This window comes from Artibeus jamaicensis, unplaced genomic scaffold (genome assembly GCF_021234435.1).
Source record: "Artibeus jamaicensis isolate MK-2021 breed Jamaican fruit bat unplaced genomic scaffold, CSHL_Jam_final contig_700, whole genome shotgun sequence".
Lineage (NCBI taxonomy): Eukaryota > Metazoa > Chordata > Mammalia > Chiroptera > Phyllostomidae > Artibeus > Artibeus jamaicensis.
This window is the reverse complement of record NW_026521930.1, coordinates 6,601,018-6,627,491: the sequence shown is the minus strand read 5'-3', so window position 1 is coordinate 6,627,491 and position 26,474 is coordinate 6,601,018. Positions and strand designations below refer to the sequence as shown.

The window sequence follows — 26,474 nt, the reverse complement described above, 5'->3', positions numbered from 1 at the left end:
GTCCATTTGAGCTGGGTCTTCGACCTCTTGCTACTGTAAGATTCCTTCTTACCACAAATGTCACCAGTGATGTGTTTTAGGCCTGTCTGTGGAGAGAGAAAACAGAAGAAAAGACTAGTTAGCACAGTAGTAATAGTACAATAAGAGAGTAAAAACAAAGTGAAACAAGGAATCACAAGGAAACATCAGACAAACCAAACTGAAGAACATTCTACAAAATAATTAGCCTATAATCTTCAAAAGTGTCAAGGTCGTGAAAGACTAAACAAAAAAATAAGTAAGGCACTATTCCAGATTAAAGGAAATTAAGAAGTTAATAACAACTAAGTGCAACATGTGATCCTAAATTGCATCCTAAACCAAAAAAAAAAATGGAGATTGGCGAGACAATTGGCAAAATTTGAAAAAGATTTACAGATGAACTCTATCAATGTTAACATCTTGATGTTAATAATTGTGCTCTGTTTATTTAAAATGTTAACATTTAGAGAGTGTTGATGAAGGGTATACAGAAATTCTTCGAATTTTTTTGCAACTTTTGGGTGAGTTCTGAAATTACTTTAAAAATTTTTTAAAGTAAAAAAAAATATATGAAATAAGCAATGGTAGAGAGGATGGCTTTGGGAAATACTAGGGTAATAAAATGTCAAGAAGTTAGCTAGCTATGGAGAGAAATGAAAAAATAAAAAAAGACCAGGGTTCAACTCCAAGAGCACGGTGGCAGTACTGAAGCAAACAAAGCCTTGAAGAGAAGCAGGTCCCGGAGTAAAAGGGGTCACCTCCACTGGACCTGCTGAAGTTCTGTATTGGCTGGCTCCAGGTGAGGCTGTTCAGCACACAAGGAAACTCTGGAACTGGAACCAGGGAGAAAGGCAAAGGCTAAGGTTAGAGATCTTACATAAAGGAAAAAGTTGTCACCACAGGAGTATGATGTAACTAAAGGAGATACTGTGGAGAAAGGAGGCTGGTGAGCAGGGCAGCCCAGGGAAGGAATCTGGGAGGAAGCGGGGAAAGATTTCAGAGAATGTATCAGCTGAAGAATGCTTTACCAGAGGAGAGACGTTTGGTCATAGTGAGTCTCTAATATATGAAGAAGTGTCACAAGAAAACTGTAACAGAGGTTTTTTGGATTTCAAAAAAAAGGTCAGTGTTCTGACCCCTATTCCTACACAGTTGCTGCTTTCTCGGTTGGTGCTGGCTAGTTGAGGTAGTTGAAATGAGAATGGTCTTGACACTTTTCAAGTGTTATTGGTTTGTGTTACCCTGGGCAAATTATCCACCGGCCTCTCCTTTGACCTCAACATCACAAACAGGTAAGAAATGGCTTAAGATAGTCTAGTCTAATAGGAGAGAGTAAAGCCAAATAGCAGCTGTTAAAAAAAATTCAAACGGCACAGTGAGCTGTGAGGTGATGAGCTTCCTGGTGGAGAAAATGATTCTTTCAGTTTCTTCCAACTCCACAGTTCAGTAAGTTTCTGCTTTTTCCCCCTTTTAAATGGTCATACGGTGGGGGGGGGGGGGAGAAAATGCAGACAACTGTAATTGAACAACAATTAAAAAAAGGACCAAAAATAAATGAATGAATGAATGAATGAATAAATAAAATGGTTATAGTATCTACTTCATATGAGGTAGGAGGATGGTAGGAGATAAAATACATAAAAGTGACTGGCACGGAATACATGTTCAGTCTATATTAGCTGAATATGAATTCACGAAATAGAAATCCCTGTCTAATCTCCAGGGAAGTACCAACCTCCGCCACTAGAGGGGAAACTCAGTTACCTGCCTTTAAATGGAGTAAGACACAGCAGGAGGTGGCAGGCACCCGTCAGCATACATCAGCCTTTCTTAAGCCAGGAAACTCACTGCCACTTAAGAAACCTGTTTCCATGCTGAACTCCATGGTGTTTTCTCTGAGTCATTATATTCTCCAGCAGTTGCAAAATGGCCTGGCAAAAGTCCCCCAAAAGCTCTTACTGCTTACTGAGTAACATCTAAACTTGCCAGAATCCAAGGCCTTCCTCAGTCTGGCCTCACCCCACCTCTCCAGCCTGAACTTCCCTTAATCCTTTTATTCTGAAGCCACACTGCACAAATCCTGCTCCTGCCTCTACGCTGGGATTCGTACTGCTCCTTCTTCCTGGTCTCCATCCGAAACTCCTGAAACCCTACTTCTTTTCCAAGGATGCAAATGCCACTTCCTCCACTACTCCCTCCTCAATTCTCCAGAAAGGGTGATCTCACCCAGCCCCAAGCTCACACACCATATATTACATCCATCTATTTTGTATTAAATGAATTCATATATCTGCATCTTTTCTTTTCAATAGATTAGAAACTCCACAAGTGAAGAGGCCAATGGGTAATCCACCCAGGGTAACATAGTGACTAATGGCAAAGACAGAATTCTAACCCAGGCAATCTGGCTTCAGAGAGCTCTTGCTCTTGACCACTAATTCACACTATACAGTAATCTTTCATCGGCCACAGTGCATGCCCAAAGCCTAGCTCAGAGCTTTGCACACAGTGCCATTCAACAGCTTATCAAATGAATAACTTTTTAAAACACTGATATAATTAGTATCTCTTGAACATTCACTGACTTGTGGGCTATTGGGAACAAGCAACTTGGTCTCATTAATCTGAATTACGGTGCCTGGCCTAAGATCTAATTATGAGCAATTTCAGAATCATAATTACTGTTCCACTTTGTCTCTTGATCTATAATGCATATAAGGACCTCCTCCCAGCTTCTAAAGGAGAAAAAAACCAATGTGATTACTTACTAAAGCCTAGCAAATGTGTTTTTCTGAAGTTTCCAGTTCACATCTTCACTGTGAAGTGAGGGGGCTGGACTGGATGGTCTCTGAGGGACCTTTCTTCAGTTTTAACTGAAGAATCTATGATTCTGGAAGACAGAATGGAATTGAAAAGAGCCTCTGTGTCAGAAGATATCATCCCGAGTCTCAGCTCCCCAGTGCTCAGATTCCCCATCTGTAAAACATGATTAATCCATCCATTCAGAGTACAAGTGCTAGGCACTGAACAGTAATGAACAAGACAGGCACGGCCGCACACATCCAGCTAAGAAAATCGGATGACACCGAGATTGCAGGGTTGCCCAAAAGAAGAAACTGAAGTGGTCAAATAATTGTATAGACTATAAAGTCTAATACAGAATCAAAAGATGATGATCTTGGCAGGATTCCAGTTTTGCCAAATCCAGTGACAGCAAAAATGTTACCTATTTTGCTGTTTTTGATAAAAGCCTGATGATACGGGTTTTAACCAAACCCAGTCAACACTGCAACGGCTTTCTCACCTTTCCCTTTCTGTCCATGTAACCACAGGCTGGGGTTATCTGTCCCCTGCCCTAAGGGCGCTACACATTTGCTGGCAGAGGCCGGGTTCCTAGGCCACTCCCGAAAGCCTCTGTCTGGGAGTCTGGACCCCGGGGCTCTCCAGCCCTCAGTTGTCTGAGTGACCCCAAGTCATCAGAGCCCAATCAGGCTTCAGTTTCCTCACATGTGAGAGGCAGGCCTCATCTGTAAGGAAGCCATCTCCCACGGCTACTATGAAATACAAACGAGATCACGTTATGTTCTGGTTGATGCTGGTCAGAGAGGCCAAACTCTACAGGGATGAAGAGGATTCCCATAAGATTCCATCTCTTAGCCTCAGGCCACTCCTCCGACTGCAGCGGCTCTGCCAGGCAACTTGGTCCTCCTGGTCCCAGCTCCAGCTCACATTTGCTGGGTGGCTCTGGTAAGGTCACCGGGTGATCCTACTGACTGTTCTGCATTCAGCGAGAAGGTCTAGAGTGAAGACCTTTTTAAGACGGCCCCGGGGAGCCCTGGCACTGACCGAAGCAGACTGAGCCCGCGGGTGCCAAGTGCCAGAGAACCAGCGCTGGAAAAGCGGGCGTGCGCCAGCCGGTCACGTGACGGCGCGAGGACGCGCGGGGACAGGCCCCTGCGCGCGGCTCCGCGGGTGACCAAGCGGGAGGGAAGGGGCGGGGCCTCAGGCGGGGCTGCTGGGGAGAGGCGGGCGGGCGGGAGGGGAGGAGTGGAGATGGCGGCGGCGGCAGCTCAGGGGGGCGGGGGCGGGGAGCCCGGGGGAGCAGATGGGGTCGGCCCGGGGGGCCCGGGGGAAGTGGAGATAGTGAAGGGGCAGCCGTTCGACGTGGGCCCGCGCTACACGCAGCTGCAGTACATCGGCGAGGGCGCGTATGGCATGGTCAGGTGAGGGGGCGTTGCGGGGCAGGGGGCCTCTCAGAGGGAGGAGGCTTGGGGGCGCTGGAGGGGTGCCGGGGGCAGAGTGCTTTCTGGGCTGGAACGTCCAAGCGTCCTGAAGAGGCAGGGGCTTCGCCAAGCTGGGGAGCGTCCCAGGGACAGGGCCTTTGAGTGCTTTCTGGGGGAGGCAGAACTCCCTGCGTTCAAAGGGGAGGGGGCTTGGAGCCTTTCAACTGACCATTCTGTAATGAAGGGAGGGGCATCGGAGTACATGGCAGGAGCTGTGGGGACCTTGGGGGCCCAGTAGACGCGAGGTGAGGTGAAGAAAATAAGTATTCTCTGGGAGGTTCTATCCTTAGTGAAAGGGGAATGAAGGACTCTTCTTTGGGGAGAGGATGCCTTAGATTCCCTCAGTGAGGCCTGTCAAGGAGTTTGAAGAAAAGAGCAGAGCTCAGGGCTGGGCAGGATGGGGCAGTGCTTTGGGCCTGGGGGACAGGGGCTCAGTGAGCCATGAGGGGTCCAGGAGCATCTCCCTGCAACTTTCATGAGGGGTCTGTGAGTTCTTCCATCCCCACTGTGTGCTCTGAGCCTGTGTTCATCTGGAAACAGCTCTGCTGCCCAGCTACCTCGCCCTGACTCCTGTGCCTGCCTTCTCCCTTCCCTCCAGTCCCTCTATAACTCCCTCCATCTCCCTGCATTTGCCTCTCTGTGTGTCCTCCACTCACCTCGCAGCCCCTGGACCTGTGTTGGGTTGAGGGAGTTCCTCATGGGTAGGGGAGGATGAGGGATCAGGGCAACTAGAATGGTAAGGGTTGAGGAGAGGGGAAGTCAGTGAGCGGTCAGTCTCTTCCTCTCTTTGTGAAGCACTGAAGGGCTGCCTGGCTGGTCCCCAGCTTTCTCCCTGGAGATCCCAGGCCTTCACAGCAGGAAGGAACCAGCATTGTTTATGACTTGGCCAGAGCCCTCCTCTCTTACTCCCTCCCTTCCCTGCCATGGCCTGGGTGGGGCCACCAGCCCTGGACTCCCCCTTTGTAAGACCATACCAACAACACCTCTCTGGCCCTCTCAGCTCAGCCTACGACCACATATGCAAGACACGAGTGGCCATCAAGAAAATCAGCCCCTTTGAGCATCAGACCTACTGCCAGCGCACACTGCGGGAAATCCAGATCTTGCTGCGTTTCCGCCATGAGAATGTCATCGGCATCCGAGACATTCTTCGGGCACCGACCCTGGAAGCCATGAGGGATGTGTATCCTTCACCTTGGCCAGATGGCTGGCCAGGCACGGCCTCAGAGCTGGGCTGGGGGAACATTGGCTCTCTTTCTGCTTCCTTCTTCCCTGTCACCCTCCAAAACAAACCCATTAAAAGAAAGCTTCTAGCAGAAAAGAGGCCACAGAATGTAAGAGGACTGGGAAGAGGACCAGGAAGCCGCAGACGAATCTTGGCCTGCTGCAGACACAGTGTGGCCTTGGGCAAGTCTGTTCTCTGTGCTGTGCCTCTGGGGTGGGGGACTGGGCAAGATGCTCCCTATGGGAGCCTTGTCTCCTAATATGTGTGGTTCTGTGACATGATCCAGCCTCTGCCCGCAGTCAATGCTTGTTTAACAGATTCTTCTTTCCCCTCTGGATTCTCAGACTGGAAGGCAAGTAGGCAGGGAGAAAACTGCCCTTCTTTGAGGGCCTACTATGAGTCAGATTCAGTGCACACCCAGAGCTTTGGCATTTCTAATTCTGTCTCCCAAATGCCTTGTGAGATGGGTCTCCGCTCCCTTTCATAGATGAGGAAATTGGGGCTCAGAAAGCCTGAAATCAAGGCTTTGTTTCTGTTGCTGCTTCCACCCCTCCCCCAAAGGAGACCAGGCTCTTTCTCTAGGACTTCCTGCTCAGAGCCCCACCCCAGTCACCTGTGGACTTGCACCTTGCCCAGAGAGGGACAGCCCTGCCTTTGTGTCCCTTCCCCCATATCGCTTTCCTAGTGTGTTGTCCACTTCCTGCCTGGCTCTCGTTGTTAGCAACTTGTAATACCCATCATCTCACCCCACTCCACCCACCGCAGTCAGTCCTCGTTCTCCACCCAAGCGTGGGGATTTGTACTGCAGTGTCTGGAGCCCCCACCACAAACTGTGGGCAGGAAGCCTCCACACTCACCCCCAGCTCACTGTGTGACCTTAAACATCTTACTGCGTGGGCCTCCTCATCTATAAACAATAGGGTTGGTCCATATCCTCTCAGAAGGCCCTCTTGAGGCTGATTCTGAAAGACAGTCCTACCTTATTCGTGCAGAGACAAGCCAAGTGACATATATGTATGTATGTATGTATGTATGTTTAATCTTAAAATATAAAAGGACATTTACTCCTCTATCTTTTGATGCATGACCTAGCACTCTTTGAGTAGGAGCGTGCTGTTGGGAGTTTACACAAACCATCCCCATAAGGTAGGTGTTTATTTTTAAGCAAACACTTATTGTCCCTGGCCAGGTAGCTTAAGTTGGTTATATTTTTCATTCCAATATGCCAGGGTTGCAGGTTTGAGCCCCAGTCAGGGCACATACAAGAATCTACCAGTGAATGCATAAATAAGTAGAACAGCAAATCAATGTTTCTCTCTCTCTCCCTATCCCCACCCCCCCCAACTTCCTATCTCTAAAAATCAATAAATAATTTTTTAAAAATTTGCCCTGGCTAATGTGGCTCAGTAGATTGAGCACTGGCCTCTTCACAGGCCGGTGAAGGTCGCTGGTTTGATTCCCTGTGAGGGCACATGCCTGGTCCCCAGTTGTAGGTGTGCAAGAGGCTACCACACATTGATGTTTCTCTTGCACGTCGATGTTTCTCTCCCTCCCTTCCCCTCTCTGGAAATAAATCAATAAAATCTTTTAAAAAATTATTGCATGCCAGCCCTGGCTGGTGTAGCTCAGTGGATTGAGCGCGGGCCTGCGAACCAGACAATCGGGGTTCGATTCCCAGTCAGGGCACATACTGGGGTTGCAGGCCAGTTCCCTGCAGGCCAGTTCCCAGCAGGGGACGCATGAAAGGCAACCATACATTGAAGTTTTTCTCACTATCTCCTTCCCTTCCCCTCTAAAATAAATAAAATTAAAAAAAAATTATTGCATGCCAGATGGTATTCATACATTATGTCATTTAACCCTCTCAACAGCCATGTGGCTCAGGCATTTATAATAGCAATACTACTTTATGTTTGCTGAACACTTAAAATGTGCCAAGCACTAGGCTGGTTGCTTTACATGGGTCATCTCATGTCATTGTCACAACCACGCTCAAAAGAACTTTTCTTTCCCCTGCTTTTCAGATGAGGAAACAGAAGCAGAGACAGGTTGAGGTCATAAAACCAATGAGCAGTGGGGTGAGGTTTCATCACCAGCAGGTTAACCCCAGAGCTTCCGCTCTTAACTATGAAATTCTTCTGCCTTCTGCAGTTTATTGTCCCCATTTTTCCCAGTAGGGAAACCGAGCCACAGAACCAAAATGCTTTTGCTCGGGGTCACCAGCTAAGATGCAGCAGAGGCCCTGAGCCCAACTGCTGAGTATGTGCCATGCCCAGCTCGTGATATGGGTTGGCAGATCTGTTGAGCCCTAGGGGTGCCAGCTGGAGGAGCTGCGAAGCCCAGTCATCAGAGCCCGTTCTTCTTAACCAAGTGCCTCCCGCTACCCCCACCTGTGGGGTCTCCGATACCATCCTCAGCTACATTGTGCAGGACCTGATGGAGACAGACCTGTACAAGTTGCTCAAAAGCCAGCAGCTGAGCAACGACCACGTCTGCTACTTCCTCTACCAGATCCTGCGGGGCCTCAAGTATATCCACTCAGCCAACGTGCTCCACCGGGATTTAAAGCCCTCCAACCTGCTCATCAATACCACCTGCGACCTTAAGGTCAGAGGACTGGGTGCCCGTTGCCTCCTCCCCATGGGTCTAGGGCTTCCATTTGACTAATACTCCCCTGGAATAGGAGAGCATCACAAGCAAAGGGAACAGCATGGGCAGAGGCATGGTGATATGATTGCTTGGGCTGTGGAGACCTTGAGCACCAAGCTTAGCAGCCTGGGTTGGATTCCAGATCTGTGATTTTGGCCTGGCCCGGATCGCTGATCCTGAGCATGACCACACCGGCTTCCTGACAGAATATGTGGCCACACGCTGGTACCGAGCCCCAGAGATCATGCTTAACTCCAAGGTAGGGGGGCCACCCACCCTCAAAGGGAAGGGGTCAGATCCCCAAAAGCCCTGGAGCCACCTCTGAGCCAGGCGGTGACCCCCATGATGCCAGAAGTCTACCCACTGGGCCGAGTCACGTAGCTCTGGTCCTTGGGATCTAGAAAGAGGCTAAGCATTAGCTCCTCCAGGCCTCTGCTCTCTACTTCCCTGAAGTACTAAATCCAGGTTGGGGTGGTGGCTTGGCCCAGACAGTAGGCACCTGTTGAGGCTGGCCCAGGAGCCCACCACTTTCTCCTCCTTCCCAGGGCTACACCAAGTCCATTGACATCTGGTCTGTGGGCTGCATTCTGGCTGAGATGCTCTCCAACCGGCCCATCTTTCCTGGCAAGCACTACCTGGACCAGCTCAACCACATTCTGGGTGAGGGGGGTCTGGCCAGCTGAGTGGAAGGGAGATTAGCATATTGGAGGTGAGATTTCTTTAGGGTCAGGGTCAGTGAGTCTGCAGGAATGGGATCCACACTTGGAGCCCCTATAGCATTTCACAGCATTTCAGTGAGATATAGATACTACCCCATTTGGTACATGGGAAAAGCAAGACTACACCCCACATTTAGGAAGTACCGGTTTTGCAATTTGAACCTAGGGCTGCCTGAATCCAGATCCCTTGCTTCACCACCATAGTATTGGCTGGGAGATAACTGTCAGGGCCTAGAATGGGTTGGTGGGAGCTCTTGTTCTTGCTTCTGGGAACAGAAGGAAGAGAAGCTCTCTCACCAAGTCACCTGCCCTACCCACAGGTATCCTGGGCTCCCCATCCCAGGAGGACCTGAATTGTATCATCAACATGAAGGCCCGAAACTACCTACAGTCCCTGCCTTCCAAGACCAAGGTGGCCTGGGCCAAGCTTTTTCCCAAATCAGACTCCAAAGGTGAGAGACATGGGGGCTGATATGGGATACCATCTGGGGGCATGAGCCCAGCAGCTACCTGACTACACAGGCCCCCTGAGCACAGAGGAGCAAAACAGTGCTTCTGGGAACTTCCCTAGCCTTCCTTTTGACCCCTGACTCCTGCACTTCCCTAGCCCTTGACCTGCTGGACCGGATGTTGACCTTTAACCCCAATAAACGGATCACAGTGGAAGAAGCCTTGGCTCACCCCTACCTGGAGCAGTACTACGACCCAACAGATGAGGTGGGCCAGCCACCAGTAACAGGTCTGGTGGGTAAGTGGAGGTAGGCATCTCTCAGTATCTGGCCTAAGCCTCACCTCTTTGCCACTCCAGCCGGTGGCCGAGGAACCTTTCACCTTTGACATGGAGTTGGACGATCTACCCAAGGAGCGGCTGAAGGAGCTCATATTCCAGGAGACAGCCCGCTTCCAGCCTGGGGTGCTGGAGGCCACCTAACCTGAACAGATGCCTCTGCTCCCTGGGGCCTAGTGAGTGCTCCCCACTGCCCACACACAAATTCACCCTGAGAACAGGGTGCCCAGTACACCATGCAGTCAAAAGCTTGCTCGTGCCCATGATCCCTGTCTTTGGTGGCAACAGAAGGACCGGAGCCTGCTCAGGCCACAGACCTGTGGTCTACCAGTCTTCATGTCCCTCCACCTTTCCCACAACCTGAAATGTCTCCCACCTGTCAACACCCTGCATTCTCCAGCCCCAGTACCCATTCTGGGCCCTCAGAGGTCACTGAGGGCCCCCCTCCCTGATCCGAGGAATGGAGCCAGCTTTTGCCTCTCTCTGTGGGCAGAGAGGCAGGTGGGGCAGTAATTGCTTTGGGAGGAGCTAGCAGCACTCAGCCTGACCCAGATGCCACGCTTTCTCACACCTGCTCCCCAGGTCAGCAGTTCACACACCTGTGGAGGACTCTCCAAGGCCTGCCCAGACCCACAGAGCAAGGGAAGACCTTGCTCTTCCTTGCTTCTCCAGTCTTCTTTCTGACTTCCTGCCAGCTGTAGACTGATAGAAGGAAGGCAGACACACCTATAAGAGCTGCATGACATTGTGCAAGACACCTCACCTCTGCACTTCAGCTTCCCGGGGCCAGTCCTGATAATGAGAACAAACATGCAGCCCTAAGTATAGTTCCAAGAGGTTTATGTTGCTTAAACTCATTTAATCCTGTAGCAGTGCCATGAGGTAGGGACTAATGTTATCCCCACTTACGCATAAGGAAACCAAGACATATCCCACTCAACTGTGAGGATAAAATGAGAGAAGTTGAGGTCAGGGCTCCGGCACATGCTCTCATGCATGCTAATGGTCACTTTCCTGCCTGCTTTTTTGTTTAGGCCCTGCCTCCTGCCTGCCCTCCCCTGCTGGACTGTTAGAAAATGGATACCGCCTAGCCCCGACCCCGGCAGCCAAACTCAGGGCAGAGGGTGGGCCTGGTAACCTTCCCTCCCTTTGCTCTAGCCTCCTGCTTTAGGCAGGCCAAGGCTCCCTCTATCCTACCACCCCCCTGCCAGGACCTGCAGGGCGCACGCAGGTGGCCCCAAAGCAAATTCCCCTAAGCTGCTCTGCCTTCCTCTACCCCAGCTATCCCAGTCTCTGGTAGTCTTGGAATCCAAGGGCTCTGGCTGCCCTGTGACCTACTGAGGGGCAGTGGCGAATAGGGATCACTGAGTAGGGACCCAGGGCATCCCTGCCCCACCGGCCTCATTAAAACCTCACCCATTTTCCCAGAAGGAACATTCCTAAGGCTCAAGGGCTAGTATACCTGAGGAGCAGGGCCCTGCCTAAACTCCCTCCCCTAAGCTGCCACATGTAATGATGCTCCTGCTGCTTCTGTGTGTGGGCGAACAGAAGTGGGGGTGGGGGCACGTGGAGAGCCTGGGGCCCCTGCCCACCCCTGCACCTGTGTCTAATATATAAATACAGAGATGTGTACTTGACGGCCCTGGCTCTGTCTGTGTTTGCTGATGCCGTGTCCCTCGCCGTTGCTGTTTTGAAGACTGACACTCCAGCTGCTTCCCAGCTGTGGCTCTACCCTGATGACCTTTGGCCTCCCAGCTGGCCAGGGTTGTGGGTGGGAGTGTAAGAAGCTCCAGATTCCTGGACAGAGCAGGGTCAATTTTCTCCTTAGTCACTGTCCTCTCCCCTCTCTAATATCTTCCTAACTGGCTGGGTGGGGTGATTCAGAGGTGACTCCGGCACCCTACCCACCCCGGATTTTCTGGAAATGGCAAGGGGAAATGTGTTGTATCCCCTGGGCACACACACAAGTGGTAAGGGAGGGGGAAGGTTATGGCCGACCTGGCCGGGGGAGGGTCTTGACTGCCCCAGTCCGGCCAAGGGGAGAGAGGCGCTAGGGTCCCCGAAGGGTCTGGGGGTGTGAGGGCCGGAGCTGCCTGGCTCCTCCTCCTGCCTCTACTCCATCTCCAGCTGAGCTCTGCAGCCTGGCCCTGTGCCAGCAGCAGGCTCAGCAGGTCCCAGGGGCGTGGTGGTGACCAGTGGTAGAACCAGCGTACATCATCAGCCAGGCAATCAGGAAGACAGCACAGTTCATGGGGACAGCTGAGCTCACGGCAGCCAGAGCCCAGACCGTCAGTGCAGCCATGAGCCCTCTGTTGTACTATGCCCTGCCTGCCCTGGGCAGCTATGTCATGGTCTCCATCTTCTTCCTGCGCCGGCCTCGCCTGCTGCACACACCCTGGGCTCCTACCTTCAGACCCCGCCTGGCGGCCCACCGCGGAGGTGAGCTGGGTGGGGGGAGGGGGAGTATCAGCTACTGAGGGTGGAAAAGGATAGCAAGCCATGTGCCACAGTGGACAGCAGAGAGGAGTAGGTCTAAGGCGCCAAATGTTAGAAGGCAGAGACCAAGGTAGGAGGAGAGCAGGGCGGTAGTGCATGGTGTGGAATTAGGAAGAAGAGGCTGTTCAACCTGGGCTGACTGCGGGTGATGAGGCAGGGGAGGAGGGGAGGAGGGAGGCCAGGACCCAGGCGCCCCACCCCTGCTGCCCCTCACAGGATCTGGAGAGAAGCTGGAGAACACCATGGCGGCCATGGAAAAGTACGTACCCCTGCCCAACCGAGCTGCAGGATGCCAAGGGCTGACTGGAGCGCCCCCCCCCCCCCGCAGGCATCACACAGCCTGCACATCCCACACTCCCCTAAACCTCCCCCACCGTGCTGTGGTCTGGCCTGTCCCGTGCTCCACGCCTCGCTGACTTTGTTCCCATAGCTCCATGGCCCAGCGGGCAGACCTCCTGGAGCTGGACTGCCAGCTGACTCGGGATGGTGTGGTGGTGGTATCGCATGATGACAACCTATACCGCCAGTCGGGAGTGAACAGGGACGTGGACAGCCTGGCCTTTGAGGTGGGCCTTGCCGCAGCCCCCCCACCAAACCCAGAGAGCCTCCCCATAAACCTCCAGCTCACATGCTCCTTGCTGTCCCCAGGAGCTGCCCCTCTACAAGGAGGAGCTGGAGATTTACTTCTCGCCAGGTAAGAATGTGCCAGGGCCTCAACCTCTGCCCTCTTCCCCTAGGACTTGCCTCTGTTCCCTGGGTTCTAACCCCCCCAACCAATCCTGCTCTGATCTGTCTTCCCACAACCTCCCAGGCCACTTTGCACATGGGTCAGACAGGCGCATGGTGAGTCTGGAGGACATGTTCCGGAGGTTCCCTCGGACGCCCATGAGTGTGGAGGTCAAAGGGGAAAACGAGAAGCTCATTCACAAGGTGGTGCTGCAGGCATGGAGGGTGGGGGGAGTGGCCAGGCCTTAATGAAGGCCTAACTCCCCTTCATTTCTTCTCCTCCTCCTTACAGATAGCCAGCCTGGTGAGGCATTTTGACCGCAATGAAATCACCATCTGGGCCTCAGAGAAGAGTTCAGTCATGAAGAAGTGCAAAGCTGCCGTGAGTCCCTTTTCCCTCCCTGTGCCAGTGGCCCATCCTCCCAGGCTGGAAGGGTTTGAGAGGTTCTGCAGGGTTTGGAGAGGTGAGGTGATAGAAAAAGTGTGTTAGTAAAGTCATCCGGGAGGTCACGGGAGGGTGCATCTGGGGCTGAACCAAGATGTGGCTTTGACCCTGCACAGAAGTAGGGCTTCCTGAATGTCCAAAAGCTGTTCCCCTGCAGCCCAAGCCTCTCTGCTTCCCCAGGAGCAGACTTGATCCCCCTCTCACTTCCCCTTCCTCCCAGAACCCCAAGATGCCGTTATCCTTCACAATAAGACGAGGAATCTGGTTGTTACTGCTGTATTACCTGGGGCTACTGCCCTTCATCCCTATCCCTGAGAAGTTCTTCATCTGCTTCCTGCCCACCATCATCAACAGGTACCCACAGAGTCCCCATCTCCCTTCATTTTCCCCAGCTGCTTCTGTCCTCAGAAGAACACCTCCCTATCTCAAACTCCATTTTGTAGGGTTCCCAGCTCTCAAGTTCCCCTCAGGATAGCCCCAGGGTGCTTGGAAGACAGTGGTTCTCATCTAGCATTCATGAATACTAAGGAGACCATAAATCTCCTGAAATTCAGTGCAAATGGGTGTTGATGTGGATGGATTTTTAGGACAAAGGGTTCATCTATTCATCTATTCATCCAACAAATATTTATTGAATGCCTACTCTTCCAGGTATAGTTACACTAGTGAAGACCAATGTGGGTTGGGTAAGGACCTCAGCTTATAGCCTGGCCAGGTAGACAGATGCTGATTAATTACAGTATCACTCTCTGATTTTCAAAAGGAAAAGCAAGTGTTTTCCTGTTGGGATACAAGGATTAACAAAGTAACATCTGGGTAAACAATCAGGAATTTGGATACTTCACCAGCTCTCAGGCCGGGGTCCTCCCTTTGCTTTCAGAGAACTCTCTGGTGGCCCCAGTGCTTTCTGCTCCCCTCTATGGTTATGAGGGAAGCTCATCTGGGCAACTGGAAGTGTTCTTCTAGAAGCAGTAGGTTTCACTAGTCAGGGATCACTGCCACCCCTACTCCCCACCCCTGTGACAGAGACCCATGGAGTGACCATGATATCACCTCTCCGCAGGACCTACTTCCCTTTCTCCAGCCCTGTGCTGAACCAGCTGACAGCTGTGGTTTCTAAATGGTGAGGTGGGCGAGAAGGCTGGGTGGGGTGTCCTCAGAGACCTGCCTCTGCCCTGCTCCTTAGTCTCTCTCATACTGGCCTTTGCCGTCCTCCCCCCGCACCAGGCTCATCATGAGGAAAAGTCTGATCCAACACTTGGAGCAACGAGGAGTGCAGGTGAGGCTTGCCCACCACCCCCTCAGTTCACAGCATGCGCCCAGCACAGCGTTCCTATCACAGTTCTGCTACTGACTAGCTGGGGACCTTGAGTCTTGGTTTCTTCATCTATAAATGGGCATAATGATATATTTAACTCTTCTGGATATGTAACTGGCACTTAGTAAGGGCTTGATAAGGGCTAGCCATTTTGATACACTGAACTGCTCTGATCCCTGTTGAGGGGGCCTGGGCAAAGAGAGGAGGGAGAAACCAGCCCAGCCCGCCTCCTTCTGCTCCCCTGAGCATCAGCTTTGACCAGGTCATTTAACTGGCAAAACTTTGTTGAGAATATATTCCAGGCACTATGGTACTGAGGACGGAATAGGGAGTTACCACAGGGGCAGAGGAAGGGAATGAAGCAGGCTATCACAGGGGCAAATAGTGGACAGAAAGGAAACAGTGTGGCAGTCTGTGGGGTCAGAGAAGGCCTTCTGGAAGAAGTGAGAGGCTGGCTCATGAGGAGGGGCAAGGGAGAGCACCTCAGGCTGGAAGGAGGCTCAGCATGTGTGAAGGCCCGGAGGAGCAAGAGGCCTTGGCAGTCTGAGAGCCTGGGAGGGCTTCCACCAGGCTGCAGTCTGGAGGAAGCAGCACAAGGCGAGCTAGAGAAGGGAGCAGAGGCTGAGACAGGCACCCAAGGACCTCGATAAGGAGCCTGGACTTCAGCCCAAAGGGAAAAGCTTTTGAGGAAAGAGACCTGATCCAGTTGACATTTGCTGAGTGAGAGTCACCCTGGCCACCATGTGAAGTGAAGGAAACTGAGGTGGTAATGTGGGGGTGGCTAGAAGAGTTAACTCACAGATCAGCCGCTGATTAGGTGTGGGGGTAAATGAGGATGATGGGGCTCTTCCGGATCAGCCCTCCCACTCCTTTGGGCTTCCCCACGACTCCAGGAGGCTGGACAACTCAGTTGTCACATGAAGAAACTGAGAAGTCCAGTGACCTCTGGCAAACAGTCCACAACCGGCTCTCCAGGAGGGAAAAAGCACCCTGATCTGAACACTAGATCATTTCCCTAGAGTATACACTTCTGCCTCAGCCGATCTCAGGCCACCAACAGAAGTCACCGAACAGAGCGGGGAAGAGATGTGAGGTAGCACATGGTTATAGAGCATTTTCATCGTGCACAGTCAAGAGGCATAACCTCCAGAGCACAGGGGAGAGTAAAATGTAATGAAATTATTAGGCTGTCGTGAGTTTTCAGTTTTCATTACCTTTGCTTTTAATATAGTTTATGTAATTTAACACTTAATAATGGCTGTGTTCAAAACAATCTCAAAAAATTTCTGAAAATTGAACAATCAACTCCCCTGCATACCACTGCTAGGTGGTATCCACAGAGGAGAGAGCTGGCCATTTGGATGCCAGGGGGAGTTCCAGGTGAAGTTGGAAACTACAAGCCCCTCTCTCCCCACTCAGGTGATATTTTGGTGCCTTAATGAAGAGTCGGATTTTGAAGTCGCCTACAATCTGGGGGCCACTGGCGTCATGACCGATTATCCCACAGCCCTGAGGCGCTACCTGGACAACCGTGGGGCCCAGTGAGACCCTCGCCCTCTCCTCTATTTCTCTTCCCCAATAAACGTTTTCTTTTCAGTCCTGCCTTTTTTTTTTTTTTTTTTGAGGGTGGGGGTGGGAGATCCTATTGAACTGCAATCATGGCAGCCTAGGACAGTCTAAGGCCGGAGTCTGGGCCCTGACTAGCCTGACCCACTGGTTCCACTGCATTCCAGACCCAGAATGATACCACACCCCGTGCCAGCCTGGCTTCCACTCTTATCAGGAATGTCCCTTCAGAGCCACAGATAATCATTCCATTCTGAGGCCATTAGAGTGCAGGACACACTGCAAGGGGCTTGATTTGCCTTTGTGCGCCTCCTCACTTGGCTGCAGAGGGTGGGCACGGCTGGGACAGCTGAGTTCCAGGCAACGCCCATCTGCTGCCTCAGCCTTCCAACCTGCCACTCCTGTTTCCTACTCCGGAAGTTCCCTGAATTCCTCAGCCCTCTCCGGCCCTAGTATGTCATTCACTTAACAAAGCACGAATTTCACAAACGTGTATTGACTACTCTAGGCCAGGCTGGATCCGGGGGTCAGTGCAAGGAACAAAACAAGTTTAGTGTGGCAGACATGTTTAAACACTCAGAGATGAGAAAGGGAAAGAGGAAGCCCACAGCAGACACCGACTCGGCCTGGAGGTACAGGGGCATCGGAGGAGCCTACCAGGGGGAGGAGGCGAGGCTCAACCGTAGGAAGTGGCTTGTTCCCAGGCTCTGGCCCCCAGGGTCTAACACCGGTGGCCACCTTTTAGCTCTTCCATTCTAAGAGTCTGTCCCTGGTATTGCCAAAGCGGTGGACTCAGACCAAAGTGAGAATCCCAACTTTGCCTCTTAGCTGGGTAATCTCGAGCGAGCTGCTAAACCTCCTTGGACCTCAGTTTCCTTGTATAATGAGAACAATAAAGCGGAAGCTGCCTCAGGATTTGCTGCAGAGACTGAGCGAGGCACGGGTGGTAGGTAACGCACATAATTTTGATTATCGTGTCCCCCGGGGGCGTGCATCCAGGCATGTCCCCCTCCTAAGCCCACTCCAGTCAGGTACCTCAAATACGAGCCCCTTCCAGAACCGCCGGAGGCCAGAGGGGCAACGGGATTCTAGCTCTGCGGGCCCACGGGCCGCAGCGGTGGCCACAGCCGCATTTCCGGGCCGGCCGAAGCCGGAGCCGGAGCCGGGAGCAGGGGGAAGGGTAGCCCGGGCCTGCGCCGGCCGTGGTGTGACGCGCCCCCTCATTTGCATGTTGTGCGCCGATTGGCTACGGCCACCGCTGGGACTAGGGGCCGGCCCCCTCCCCCTCCCGCCGCAGCGACGGCAGCAGCTGGTCTCGGTGTAAACAAGTCGCGGCGACTGAAAACCCGGGCCTGGGGGGGGACGGCGCCCACCAGGAGCGCCCCCTACTCCCAGGCCAGCCACCCCGGCGGACCGGCTCCCGCACGCTCAGGCAAGGTGAGGTCCGCATCCTCAGGGCTGCGCGTCGCCCCGCGCCCCCGCCCGCCAGTGAGGACCTGCCCCCTTCCCCGGCGCCCCCTCCCCACACCCGCGCCCCAGGTGAGCCCCGGGGTCTCAGGTAAGTTTCCGCGCGTGCAGTTACGACCTCGGCATAAACAAGGCCTCAGCGTCCCTAGGTAAGAGACCTTCCCCTCCTCGGTGACCCTCCAACTTCAGTGAGGCCTCCAGCCTTCTCCAGGTGAGGGACCATTTCTCCAGGTGAACTTCCTGTGCCTTAAGTGAAGTCGGCCCCCTTACTCCGCACTCCTTAGTTCAGATGAGATCCTAAAAATCAATTCCTAACCCTTCCAAGCTTCCCTAAATAAAGAACTGACAGCTCATCCACTCTAAAGCCCCTTCCTCCAGTTTCAGTTGCCAGGTCACCAGGGGTGAAGCCGAAAGCAGGTGGGTGACTCATCATGGGATCCTCCTAGCCTCAGTTTCCCCACTGATGCAACTTGAGGCCTCCTCAGTGAGTCAAAACTGAGCCAGCTCTAGTCCCTGGAGAGGCTGCTGGCTCTGGGGAGAGGAGACAGCAGCCAAGTGTGACAGAGAGAGTCCCCATGGCTCTGGGCAGGGCTGCATGTGTGTGGCTGGGGTCCTGACAATCCACTCACTCCCTCCTTGACAGGCACTGGGCTCTCTTTGCTCCCCGTGGGCTGCTCCCCGAGTGGGGCCATTGCCTGCAGCCCCCGCCATGGTGCGGATTTCAAAGCCCAAGACGTTTCAGGCTTACTTGGATGATTGTCACCGGAGGTATAGCTGTGCCCACTGCCGTGCTCACCTGGCCAACCACGACGACCTCATCTCCAAGGTAACCAGGTCACAGCTGGGGCTGGAATGAGTGGCTAGAAGGTGTGCTTGGCAGTTCTCCAACAATAACCCTGACCCCTTCTCTCTCCCATCCTTTAGTCCTTCCAAGGCAGTCAGGGGCGTGCCTACCTCTTCAATTCTGTGTAAGTACTTGGCCTCCCTTCTTTTCTTTCCCCGTGACCTGTGACCCATGGCATCGTGCCGAGACTCCCAAAATCCCCTGGTTCAGGCAAGACGCTAAGGACAGACACTGTTGGAGACAAGCTAAAGGTGGGCTTTGTGATGGGACCCTCCCTGGGACTGCCCCCATATCCCTACAGGGTGAACGTGGGCTGCGGGCCAGCCGAGGAGCGGGTGCTGCTGACAGGCCTTCATGCCGTCGCTGACATCCACTGCGAGAACTGCAAGACCACTTTGGGCTGGAAATATGTGAGTCAGTGACCTCTGACCTGAGGCTAGCCTTTGACATGACCTCACATCACAAGCAGTTATCTGATAGTCTTTCAGAGTGTATAGGTCCAGCTCACATAAGTCAGATAGTCTCATCCCCTGACCATAAATTCTTCTCTCACATCCTGCAAAGGCTTTTAGAATTTTTCTCTTAACTCATCCCTCTCCTTACAGGCACAAGCATCCCCATTTTAGAGATGATGATATAATCAGAGTTACTATTTAATGAAGGCTTATCGCTATACACTATTATGTGCTGCTTGGCATATACCATTATCTCATTCAGTCACTACAACAATCCTGTAGGCAGAGTCTATTATTATCTTCACTTTACAGAAGAAAGGCCCAGAGATGTTAGGTAACTTGCCCAAGGTCACACATCCAGCAAGTAACAGAATAGGGACCAGAATCCTACTTTGTTTTGTTTTTAACTCCTTGACTCCAGCTTCTGTTACCATTCAGAGGATCAGAAATATTGCCCAAGACCCCACAGCAACACAGAGCTTGGGTCCATGGGCCTCCTTTTCCACTGCCCTCATTGCCACTACTGTGGTCCAGGGTCTGATTTCACTACTCTGAGTCTCGTTTCCTTATCTGGCAGTGGAGGATAAAGCCACCACCTGGCACCCAAGATTGTTATGGGGATCAGATTAGATGCAACAAAAGAAGATGCTCTTGGGAAACTGCAGTTGCTTGGAGCTGTGGTGCCTTGGTGATGTGGACGCCCCAAGCAGAGACAGGCAAATGGCCCTGACCTGAGTTCACCCCTGGTTCTGCCACAGATTTGCTTTGTGTCCTTGTACAGATGACTTGGCTTCTCTGGACCTCTGTAAAATAAAGAGGTGGCCAGTTTAGAGGTCAAAAACCTAAATGCTTGCAGGAGCAGCACTTTTTTGCACTGTGGATCTGCAAAAGGGGTAACACGGATTGGGGAGGTGAGGAGAGGAGTAGTCTGTGCCATGCTGGAGTGAGCACGGCCTGCCTATATGCTAGTATTTCAAAGTTTTGGTGCTTTTTAAAAAATTTTATTTGCTTCTAGATAGAGGAAAGGGAGGGAGAAAGGGAGAGAAACATTGATGTGCAAGAGCAATATCTATCAGTTGCCTCTCACATGCCCCCAACTGGGGACCTGGCGCAATCCAGGCATGTGTCCTGACTGGGAATTGAACCAGCGACCTTTCCACTTTGCAGGCTGGCAGTCAGTCCACTGAGCGACACCAGCCAGGGCTCAAAGTTATTTTTATTAAACTCTCTGCTGGGCAAACAAAATACTTGTGTAGGCCAATATTGGCCCTCAGGCTACCAGTCTGTAATCCCTGGATCTTTAGAAATTTCTGTGTCATCATTGTTGGAGCCAACATTAGTACTTAAAAAATACCCATGATTCAAAGAGTTCTAGCTATCCTGTTAGTGAGAAACTTGGCCCTGGCACTTACCAGCTCTATGTCTGTGGACAGGAGGTTTGGCTTCTCTGGGTGACAGTTTTCTCATATATGAAATGGGGCCAGTCATATCCATGCCCCAACCCCTATCCCTGTGGGTAAGGCCCTTGCTCTAGGGATGACAGCCTCTCCCCTCCTTTCAGGAACAGGCCTTCGAGAGCAGCCAGAAGTACAAAGAGGGGAAGTACATCATTGAACTCAACCACATGATCAAAGACAATGGCTGGGACTGACCCCTGCTCTTTCCGCATGTGGCTCCAGCCCGGCCTGGCCGCCAGGGGGCGCCACTGGCTTCCCTTCGCTGTCAGAAGGAAGCTCTGGACCCTCAGAGCTCCTGCTGAGGACGGATCCAGCTCCTGTACTTATATTTTACTGCATGCACTGTGACCTTGGGGGGAGATCAGAAGGTGGACGACATCCCCCACACACACACCTCCCTGCGATCTGGCTGGCTTGGATCTCATTTTTTAACCTGCCCCGCCTATCCTATAGATACGGCCTGTGTGTTATTCTCAGAGCTCAGTGCACCATCTGCCCTGTGAACTCCTCCGCCCACTGGGCCCCTCTTACCGCACGCGTGTCTGCTCCCCTTGTTCTGTAGCGTTTGTATATAATAAAACAATGGAGTGGAGACAGGCTCGTGTGGAATCGAAAAGGGGGATCTCAAGTGCAGATTCCTGCCACTATAGACCCGTTCTTTCTCATTCTGAGCCCCAGTGAGGCAGCGGGTAGGCACCGTAGTCAAAGGTGGCCGTCTGCGCTCCTGGGGCCTGGCTTCAGTCATCTTCTGTAGGACCCAGGATAGGTCGTGATTCACGAGCCCACTCACTCTGGCTCCATAGACCTTGATGTGAGCTGATTTGCGTCTTCTTAGCTTTAGCGGTTTTTTGTTTTGTTTTGTTTTGCTACCGCTCAGGGGCTACTCTTCAACTACAGCTTCCAGTGGCCCCTGAGGCATCTCTTGATCTTCTCCACACCCAAGTGGACGCTGGGCCTGCTGGGAAGTGTAGTTCCCAGGGTTCCCCTCCACGGGACCTTCTGGGAAACTCAGGCGCCAGCCAGTCAGACTGTAGAACTGTGGGGTTCTCTAAACTTTTGAGACTTGGATGAGGGTGGAGAATGAGAACCAGGAAGGACGTCAGGGTTCGGCTTTCGGCTGCGGACTCAAGTGCCCTGTGTAGTAATGTACTCAGGCTGCGTGCCTCCAGCCCTGCGCTTGCCCTCTAGTCATGTTTGTCCCTCCACTCCCCGTCCTCCGAGTGAATGGGGGGCGGAGGGAAGGATGTGGGTCACCTGCCAGAAAAGTCTGAGGCGCCAAGGTCTGCCCCAGGACTCCAGGCTTCAACTCAGGGTCCAGGCCCCGCCCCTTCAGTAGCTTGTCCGTAGCTGGGGCTCCCCCCGTGGGAACGGGGACCAGCTGGCCGGAAGCGCCAAACTGCGTCCCTGTCCAAGCCCCGGGGATCAATCAGGCCGAGGAGTTAATTATGTAATGAGGGGGCAGGGGGTCGAGGCTAATGTAGCCAGGGGGGGAGGGGTGAAAAGGAGGGTACCCAGGTATCCGGCCCCCTCTGGGACCCCTTCCAGGCCCCAGGGGTCTCCACCCCAGCCCAATTCCAGGGCCTCAAAGAGGGAGGGAGGGGCTGTGATGCTGGGTCTGGAGGGGGTTGAGCTGTGAGCTATAAAGCGGGGTATCTCTCAGCACCAAGGAACTCTAGGCAGCGTGTCCTGAGGCCAGACTCCATGTATCATCCAAGAGAGTTGTACCCCTCACTGGGGACCGGCTACCGTCTTGGGCCCCCCCAGCCAGTGGCCGATTCCAGCTTCCCGCCCGCCCTGGCAGAGGGCTACCGCTATCCTGGTGAGCTTTGGGGTGAGCTATGTAGGGATTTGGGGGAGGTGCTGTGACCCTGGGCTGGCTCCTCATTCTCTCCCCATCTCCAGATTTGGACACTCCCAAACTGGACTGCTTCCTCTCGGGTATTGAGGCTGCTTCCCGCACCCTGGCTGCTGCCCCACCACTGCCCCCTCTGCCCCCAGCCCTGGGCACTGAGCCATCTCCTCCAGCCCCAGAGGCCCTTCATTCACTCCCTGGAGTCAGCCTGAGCCTGGAGAACCAGGAGCTGTGGAAAGAGTTTAATTCCGTGGGAACAGAAATGATCATCACCAAAGCTGGGAGGTGAGGTCAAAGGACCCAGTATGTTTCTGGTGGAGGCCTCTTGGGAAACGCAGTTTCTGGTGATGGCGCTAGGTTTAAGGATTTCTAGGGGGGCTAGAGCTCTAAATTCAGAATGTGACTGTGGCCTGGGTTAGTAACTGGATCAGGGGTCATGTTGTGGAGTCCATTTAGTCTGTGTCTGGTTTAGAGATTAACCTATAGCAAGGGTCATAGGTCAGTCTAGGCCATGGTCAGAAAGTCTGGCTGGGTTGTAACTTAGATGGTCAGTCTGTGGCTAGAGTTGGGGTTCAGACTATGACTAGGGTCAAGGGCCAGCCAGTATCAGGGAAATCTGGCTAGGATCAGAGTTAGGGTTAGGGTTTGTCTGTATGTGACTAGGTCTAGGGTCACCCTGGTGGCAGAATATGGTCAGTGTGTGGCCTTGGTTGGAGTGGGGGTGTGGGGTCTTTATCTAGGCCAGGAGCTCAGGCCTAGCATGGTATCTTCTACCCCAATGAAAGCAGGATTCCCCCCCCCCCCCAAACAAGTTTGTCCAGCAGCTGTAGATTCTGGTGCTGGTTATCAGGTGAGGAGGCTCCTGGCAAGATTTCCAGGAAAAAAGTGTCGCCCCTGCTTCTGCAAATGAATTTTGAGGGGCCTGGAGTCAGGAGTCTGAGCTCTGACCCCAGTTAGATCATCTGTCTTTTGTGTTTCCTGTATATAAAAGTGGAATGAAATAAGCTTCCAGACCCTGCCCTTGGGTCTAACTCCAGCTTGAATGTTCTTTGACAAAACTCTGAGCCAATGGCCCTGTCCCCTTGCTGGTGCTGTACCTGCCTCTGGCTGGTGGGCTGCTCCAGGCCTCTCCTATCTTCTCCCCCATCCAGACGTATGTTCCCTGCTTGCCGAGTATCAGTCACTGGCCTGGACCCCGAGGCCCGCTACCTGTTCCTTCTGGATGTGGTACCAGTGGATGGAGCTCGTTACCGCTGGCAGGGTCGGCGCTGGGAGCCCAGTGGCAAGGCAGAGCCCCGCCTGCCAGACCGTGTCTACATTCACCCTGACTCTCCTGCCACTGGTGCTCACTGGATGCGGCAGCCTGTGTCTTTTCATCGTGTCAAGCTCACCAACAGCACACTGGACCCTCATGGCCACGTGAGGCCCACACTGGGACCCCCAAGGTGGGGGGTGGGCGTGGGGCCCGGGGTAAGGGGTCACTCCTGTTTCTTCCCTCCCAGCTGATTTTGCACTCCATGCACAAGTATCAGCCCCGCATACACCTGGTGAGGGCCACCCAGCTTTGCAGCCAACACTGGGCGGGCGTCGCCTCCTTCCGCTTCCCTGAGACCATGTTCATCTCTGTGACAGCCTACCAGAACCCACGGGTGAGCGACCCTGCTTGAGGGGGAGTGTTTCTTGTCTTGTGTTGGCGGTGGCCTATTTATATATAGCATGCCCTTAAAGAGACTTACTCAAAATCAAGGTCACACTGTAGTCACTGGCAGAGCGGGTACAGCCCAGAAAATAAGGACCCTAACATCACCAGGGATGGGGGGTGGTGGCACTCTGCCCAGGCTGCAGGAGCTTTGACTCTGAATGTGTGCCCCCAGATCACACAACTGAAGATTGCAGCCAACCCCTTTGCCAAGGGTTTCCGGGAGAATGGCAGAAACTGTAAGAGGTGGGCACCATTCACTCATTCATTCAACAAATGTTTATTAATTGTCCACTATGTGCCAGGCACTGTTTATTCACTCATTGATTCAACAAATACTTATTTAGCACCTACTATGTGCCAGGCACAGTTTTAGGCACAATAGCTCCTTCAGTGAATAAGATAACCCAAAGTCCTGTTCTTATGGAATAATCTGGTGGGCAGAGTAGACAACTAAACAGGAGAAATATATATTAGGGATAAGTTCTAAAGATAAAAGAAATAAAGCAAGGAAGACAGGAAGAACTGGAGATATTAGCAAAGATGCCTGGAAAGGCCTCGCTGGGACATGTGAGAAAACACCTGAAGGAAGTATGGAAGGGGGCCACGTGGATATTAAGGAACAGCATGCCAGGGAGCGGAACCACCATGTGCAAGGGCCCTAAGGTGGAAATGTATTTGTTGTGCTGTGGCTGAAGTGACAGAAGTGAGGTTTAGTTAGCACCTTGGCTGTTATTCTGAATACAGCCGAGCTGGGGAAGAGACAGACATTAATCAAAAGATGACCCTAACAAATGTAACAGTGTAACTTGACAAATGTTATCAGGGACTGTATGATGCTGTGGGAGGTCAGAGGACGTCTTGGGGGAAGTTATATGTAAACTGAGACAAGGATGAGTTAGGCAGGTGAAGAGGGGCCAAAAAAGGGGCCTGAAAGGCAGTGGAGATGGCCAGAGAAAGGCAGGATAAGCCTAGCTGCTTTAGAAGGTTTCCACTGACTCTAAATACAATAGGAAACCATCAAGAAGTTCTAAGTGTGGAATAAGTCCTACCTCTGCTTACTTTCTAGTCATTTAATTCTCTGGCCTTCAGTTCCTTCCTCTGTAAAATGGGTATAGTAATAAAACCTAATAGGGTACCTGAGAGGGTGAATGCTGGGCACCTGGTGCTATTATCATTGTATTTCTCAGGGAGCGAGATGCTCGTGTTAAGAGGAAACTGCGGGGCCCAGAGCCAGTAGCCACAGAGGCCTACGGGAGTGGAGGTGAGTGCAGTCCCAATGGTGATGGGACCAAGCCTCAGACGCTGAACCTCCTTAACCCAACCCATTTCTTCTGCCACCCTAGATGCACCAGGTGGTCCCTGCGATTCTACACTGGGTGGAGATACTCGTGAGTCAGATCCAGAGCAGGCCCCAGCACTCAGGGAAGCTGCCCCTGCCCCAGCTCCTCCACGTGGTAGCTCCAGTGCCGAGGCCTACCTTCTGCACCCTGCAGCTTTCCATGGGGCCCCCAGTCACCTTCCAACCAGGTGAGTGGAATAAGAGCACAAGGCTGGGTTGTTCTAGTTTGGGGGTAAGTCCCTCTCCTATTCTGATACCTTTCTCCACTTCAGGAACCCCAGCTTTCCTCAGCCTCCAGACTCTGGGTGCCTGGCACCCTACTCAGCTGCATCCCTAGAGCTGCAGTCTGGGCCAGGAGGCTCAGGATACTCAGCAGCTGCACACCCAGCATCCTTTGCCTCCCATTTCCTCCAAGGGGGTCCCTTGCCCTTACCCTACCCTGGGCCCGGGGCCTACCTTGATGTGGGCTCCAAACCTATGTACTGAGCCATTGTTAGGCCCCTCTGTCTCCCTTCCTCACCCTTTCACCACGAACTTCCAGTTCCCTTCCCCCAGGCCTATAGCTCCCTCACTTCCACTGGCCCTACCCCCCACACCAAATGGCTGCCTTGGGCCTCTTCCACCCCACTTCACACTTTGACTTCATTCCCACCCCCATCTGGCTTCAAAGCTCTGGCTAAGCTGCTGAGAGTCCAGCTGGGGCCAGCTTCCCCTTCCCGACTTTCACCTCAGTGTGAATAGAGGGAGGCTCTGCCTGGCCAAATGGGGCCTTGGGCCAGCACTACCCACGCCTGGGCTTCACCCTTGGGCTCAGCTAGTCGTATCTCCTGGCCCCACTGTGAGCCACACCAATCTGTTCTCAGGAACAGAGTATTTTTGTTAATAAAACTGAAAAGACATCAGTGCTCTGGGCTAATGGTGTTTGGCCCTGGGAGGGACTCGGTGGGCAAAGTTTTTTTGTGGGGAGACTCCCACCCCGATCTAAGACTTGCCGTTTCCAGCTGCTTGATCTTGTGCACATGCGCAAGTCCACCTGTTCTGGGCCTGGTTCCTCTTCAAGAAAATGGCAGAATCAATGTCCTGAGACACTCATTGTTCTGAGAATAGGGCCATTTCTGAGAAC

The 26,474-nt window shown here is 52.8% G+C and overlaps 4 protein-coding genes across 5 annotated transcripts; all 4 read left to right on the top strand.

The window, feature by feature from the left end:
- The first annotated feature begins 4,074 nt into the window (after positions 1 to 4,074).
- On the top strand, positions 4,075 to 11,321 carry MAPK3 (mitogen-activated protein kinase 3). Its single transcript, XM_037134018.2, has 9 exons — positions 4,075 to 4,244; positions 5,305 to 5,487; positions 7,947 to 8,136; positions 8,321 to 8,437; positions 8,724 to 8,838; positions 9,218 to 9,349; positions 9,505 to 9,614; positions 9,706 to 9,860; positions 10,719 to 11,321. Exons 1-8 carry the CDS (start codon positions 4,075 to 4,077, stop codon positions 9,826 to 9,828), a joined length of 1,140 nt encoding a protein of 379 aa, XP_036989913.1. The 3' UTR covers positions 9,829 to 9,860; positions 10,719 to 11,321.
- A 103-nt stretch (positions 11,322 to 11,424) lies between these two features.
- Positions 11,425 to 16,265, top strand: GDPD3 (glycerophosphodiester phosphodiesterase domain containing 3). 2 transcript variants are annotated; one of them, XR_005080946.2, is made up of 10 exons: positions 11,425 to 12,123; positions 12,397 to 12,439; positions 12,611 to 12,746; positions 12,829 to 12,874; positions 12,992 to 13,110; positions 13,199 to 13,288; positions 13,572 to 13,705; positions 14,378 to 14,474; positions 14,579 to 14,630; positions 16,089 to 16,120. XR_005080946.2 is itself a non-coding variant. In XM_037134019.2 (10 exons), the coding sequence occupies exons 1-10, from the start codon at positions 11,934 to 11,936 to the stop codon at positions 16,212 to 16,214; spliced, it is 996 nt and encodes a 331-aa protein (XP_036989914.2). In that variant the 5' UTR covers positions 11,425 to 11,933; the 3' UTR covers positions 16,215 to 16,265. The 2 variants fall into 2 exon arrangements, 1 of the variants encoding a protein (XP_036989914.2); XM_037134019.2 differs by having other exon boundaries at positions 14,415 to 14,474; positions 16,089 to 16,265.
- Positions 16,266 to 17,508: 1,243 nt separating this feature from the next.
- YPEL3 (yippee like 3) lies at positions 17,509 to 21,050 on the top strand. The gene is made up of 6 exons (XM_037134022.2): positions 17,509 to 17,672; positions 18,346 to 18,528; positions 18,627 to 18,670; positions 18,848 to 18,956; positions 19,579 to 19,717; positions 20,563 to 21,050. Exons 2-6 carry the CDS (start codon positions 18,412 to 18,414, stop codon positions 20,613 to 20,615), a joined length of 462 nt encoding a protein of 153 aa, XP_036989917.1. The 5' UTR covers positions 17,509 to 17,672; positions 18,346 to 18,411; the 3' UTR covers positions 20,616 to 21,050.
- Positions 21,051 to 21,993: 943 nt separating this feature from the next.
- On the top strand, positions 21,994 to 26,241 carry TBX6 (T-box transcription factor 6). The gene is made up of 8 exons (XM_037134016.2): positions 21,994 to 22,277; positions 22,361 to 22,595; positions 23,462 to 23,729; positions 23,813 to 23,959; positions 24,185 to 24,255; positions 25,200 to 25,273; positions 25,356 to 25,539; positions 25,624 to 26,241. Exons 1-8 carry the CDS (start codon positions 22,160 to 22,162, stop codon positions 25,835 to 25,837), a joined length of 1,311 nt encoding a protein of 436 aa, XP_036989911.1. The 5' UTR covers positions 21,994 to 22,159; the 3' UTR covers positions 25,838 to 26,241.
- Positions 26,242 to 26,474: the final 233 nt, after the last annotated feature.

What these genes read in the sequence shown, in the direction of transcription:
- MAPK3 (XM_037134018.2), top strand. Translation starts at nt 4,075, where the DNA reads ATGGCGGCGGCGGCAGCTCAGGGGGGCGGGGGCGGGGAGCCCGGGGGA. An exon ending in CTGGAAGCCATGAGGGATGT is followed by an intron (nt 5,488 to 7,946) that starts GTATCCTTCACC and finishes TACCATCCTCAG; the next exon opens with CTACATTGTGCAGGACCTGA. An exon ending in TCCCAAATCAGACTCCAAAG is followed by an intron (nt 9,350 to 9,504) that starts GTGAGAGACATG and finishes GCACTTCCCTAG; the next exon opens with CCCTTGACCTGCTGGACCGG.
- GDPD3 (XM_037134019.2), top strand. Translation starts at nt 11,934, where the DNA reads ATGGGGACAGCTGAGCTCACGGCAGCCAGAGCCCAGACCGTCAGTGCA. An exon ending in ACGAGAAGCTCATTCACAAG is followed by an intron (nt 13,111 to 13,198) that starts GTGGTGCTGCAG and finishes TCCTCCTTACAG; the next exon opens with ATAGCCAGCCTGGTGAGGCA. An exon ending in TGAAGAAGTGCAAAGCTGCC is followed by an intron (nt 13,289 to 13,571) that starts GTGAGTCCCTTT and finishes CCTTCCTCCCAG; the next exon opens with AACCCCAAGATGCCGTTATC.
- YPEL3 (XM_037134022.2), top strand. Translation starts at nt 18,412, where the DNA reads ATGGTGCGGATTTCAAAGCCCAAGACGTTTCAGGCTTACTTGGATGAT. An exon ending in ACGACGACCTCATCTCCAAG is followed by an intron (nt 18,529 to 18,626) that starts GTAACCAGGTCA and finishes CCCATCCTTTAG; the next exon opens with TCCTTCCAAGGCAGTCAGGG. An exon ending in GACGCCCCAAGCAGAGACAG is followed by an intron (nt 19,718 to 20,562) that starts GCAAATGGCCCT and finishes CCCTCCTTTCAG; the next exon opens with GAACAGGCCTTCGAGAGCAG.
- TBX6 (XM_037134016.2), top strand. Translation starts at nt 22,160, where the DNA reads ATGTATCATCCAAGAGAGTTGTACCCCTCACTGGGGACCGGCTACCGT. An exon ending in AGAGGGCTACCGCTATCCTG is followed by an intron (nt 22,278 to 22,360) that starts GTGAGCTTTGGG and finishes CCCCATCTCCAG; the next exon opens with ATTTGGACACTCCCAAACTG. An exon ending in AGAGGCCTACGGGAGTGGAG is followed by an intron (nt 25,274 to 25,355) that starts GTGAGTGCAGTC and finishes CTGCCACCCTAG; the next exon opens with ATGCACCAGGTGGTCCCTGC.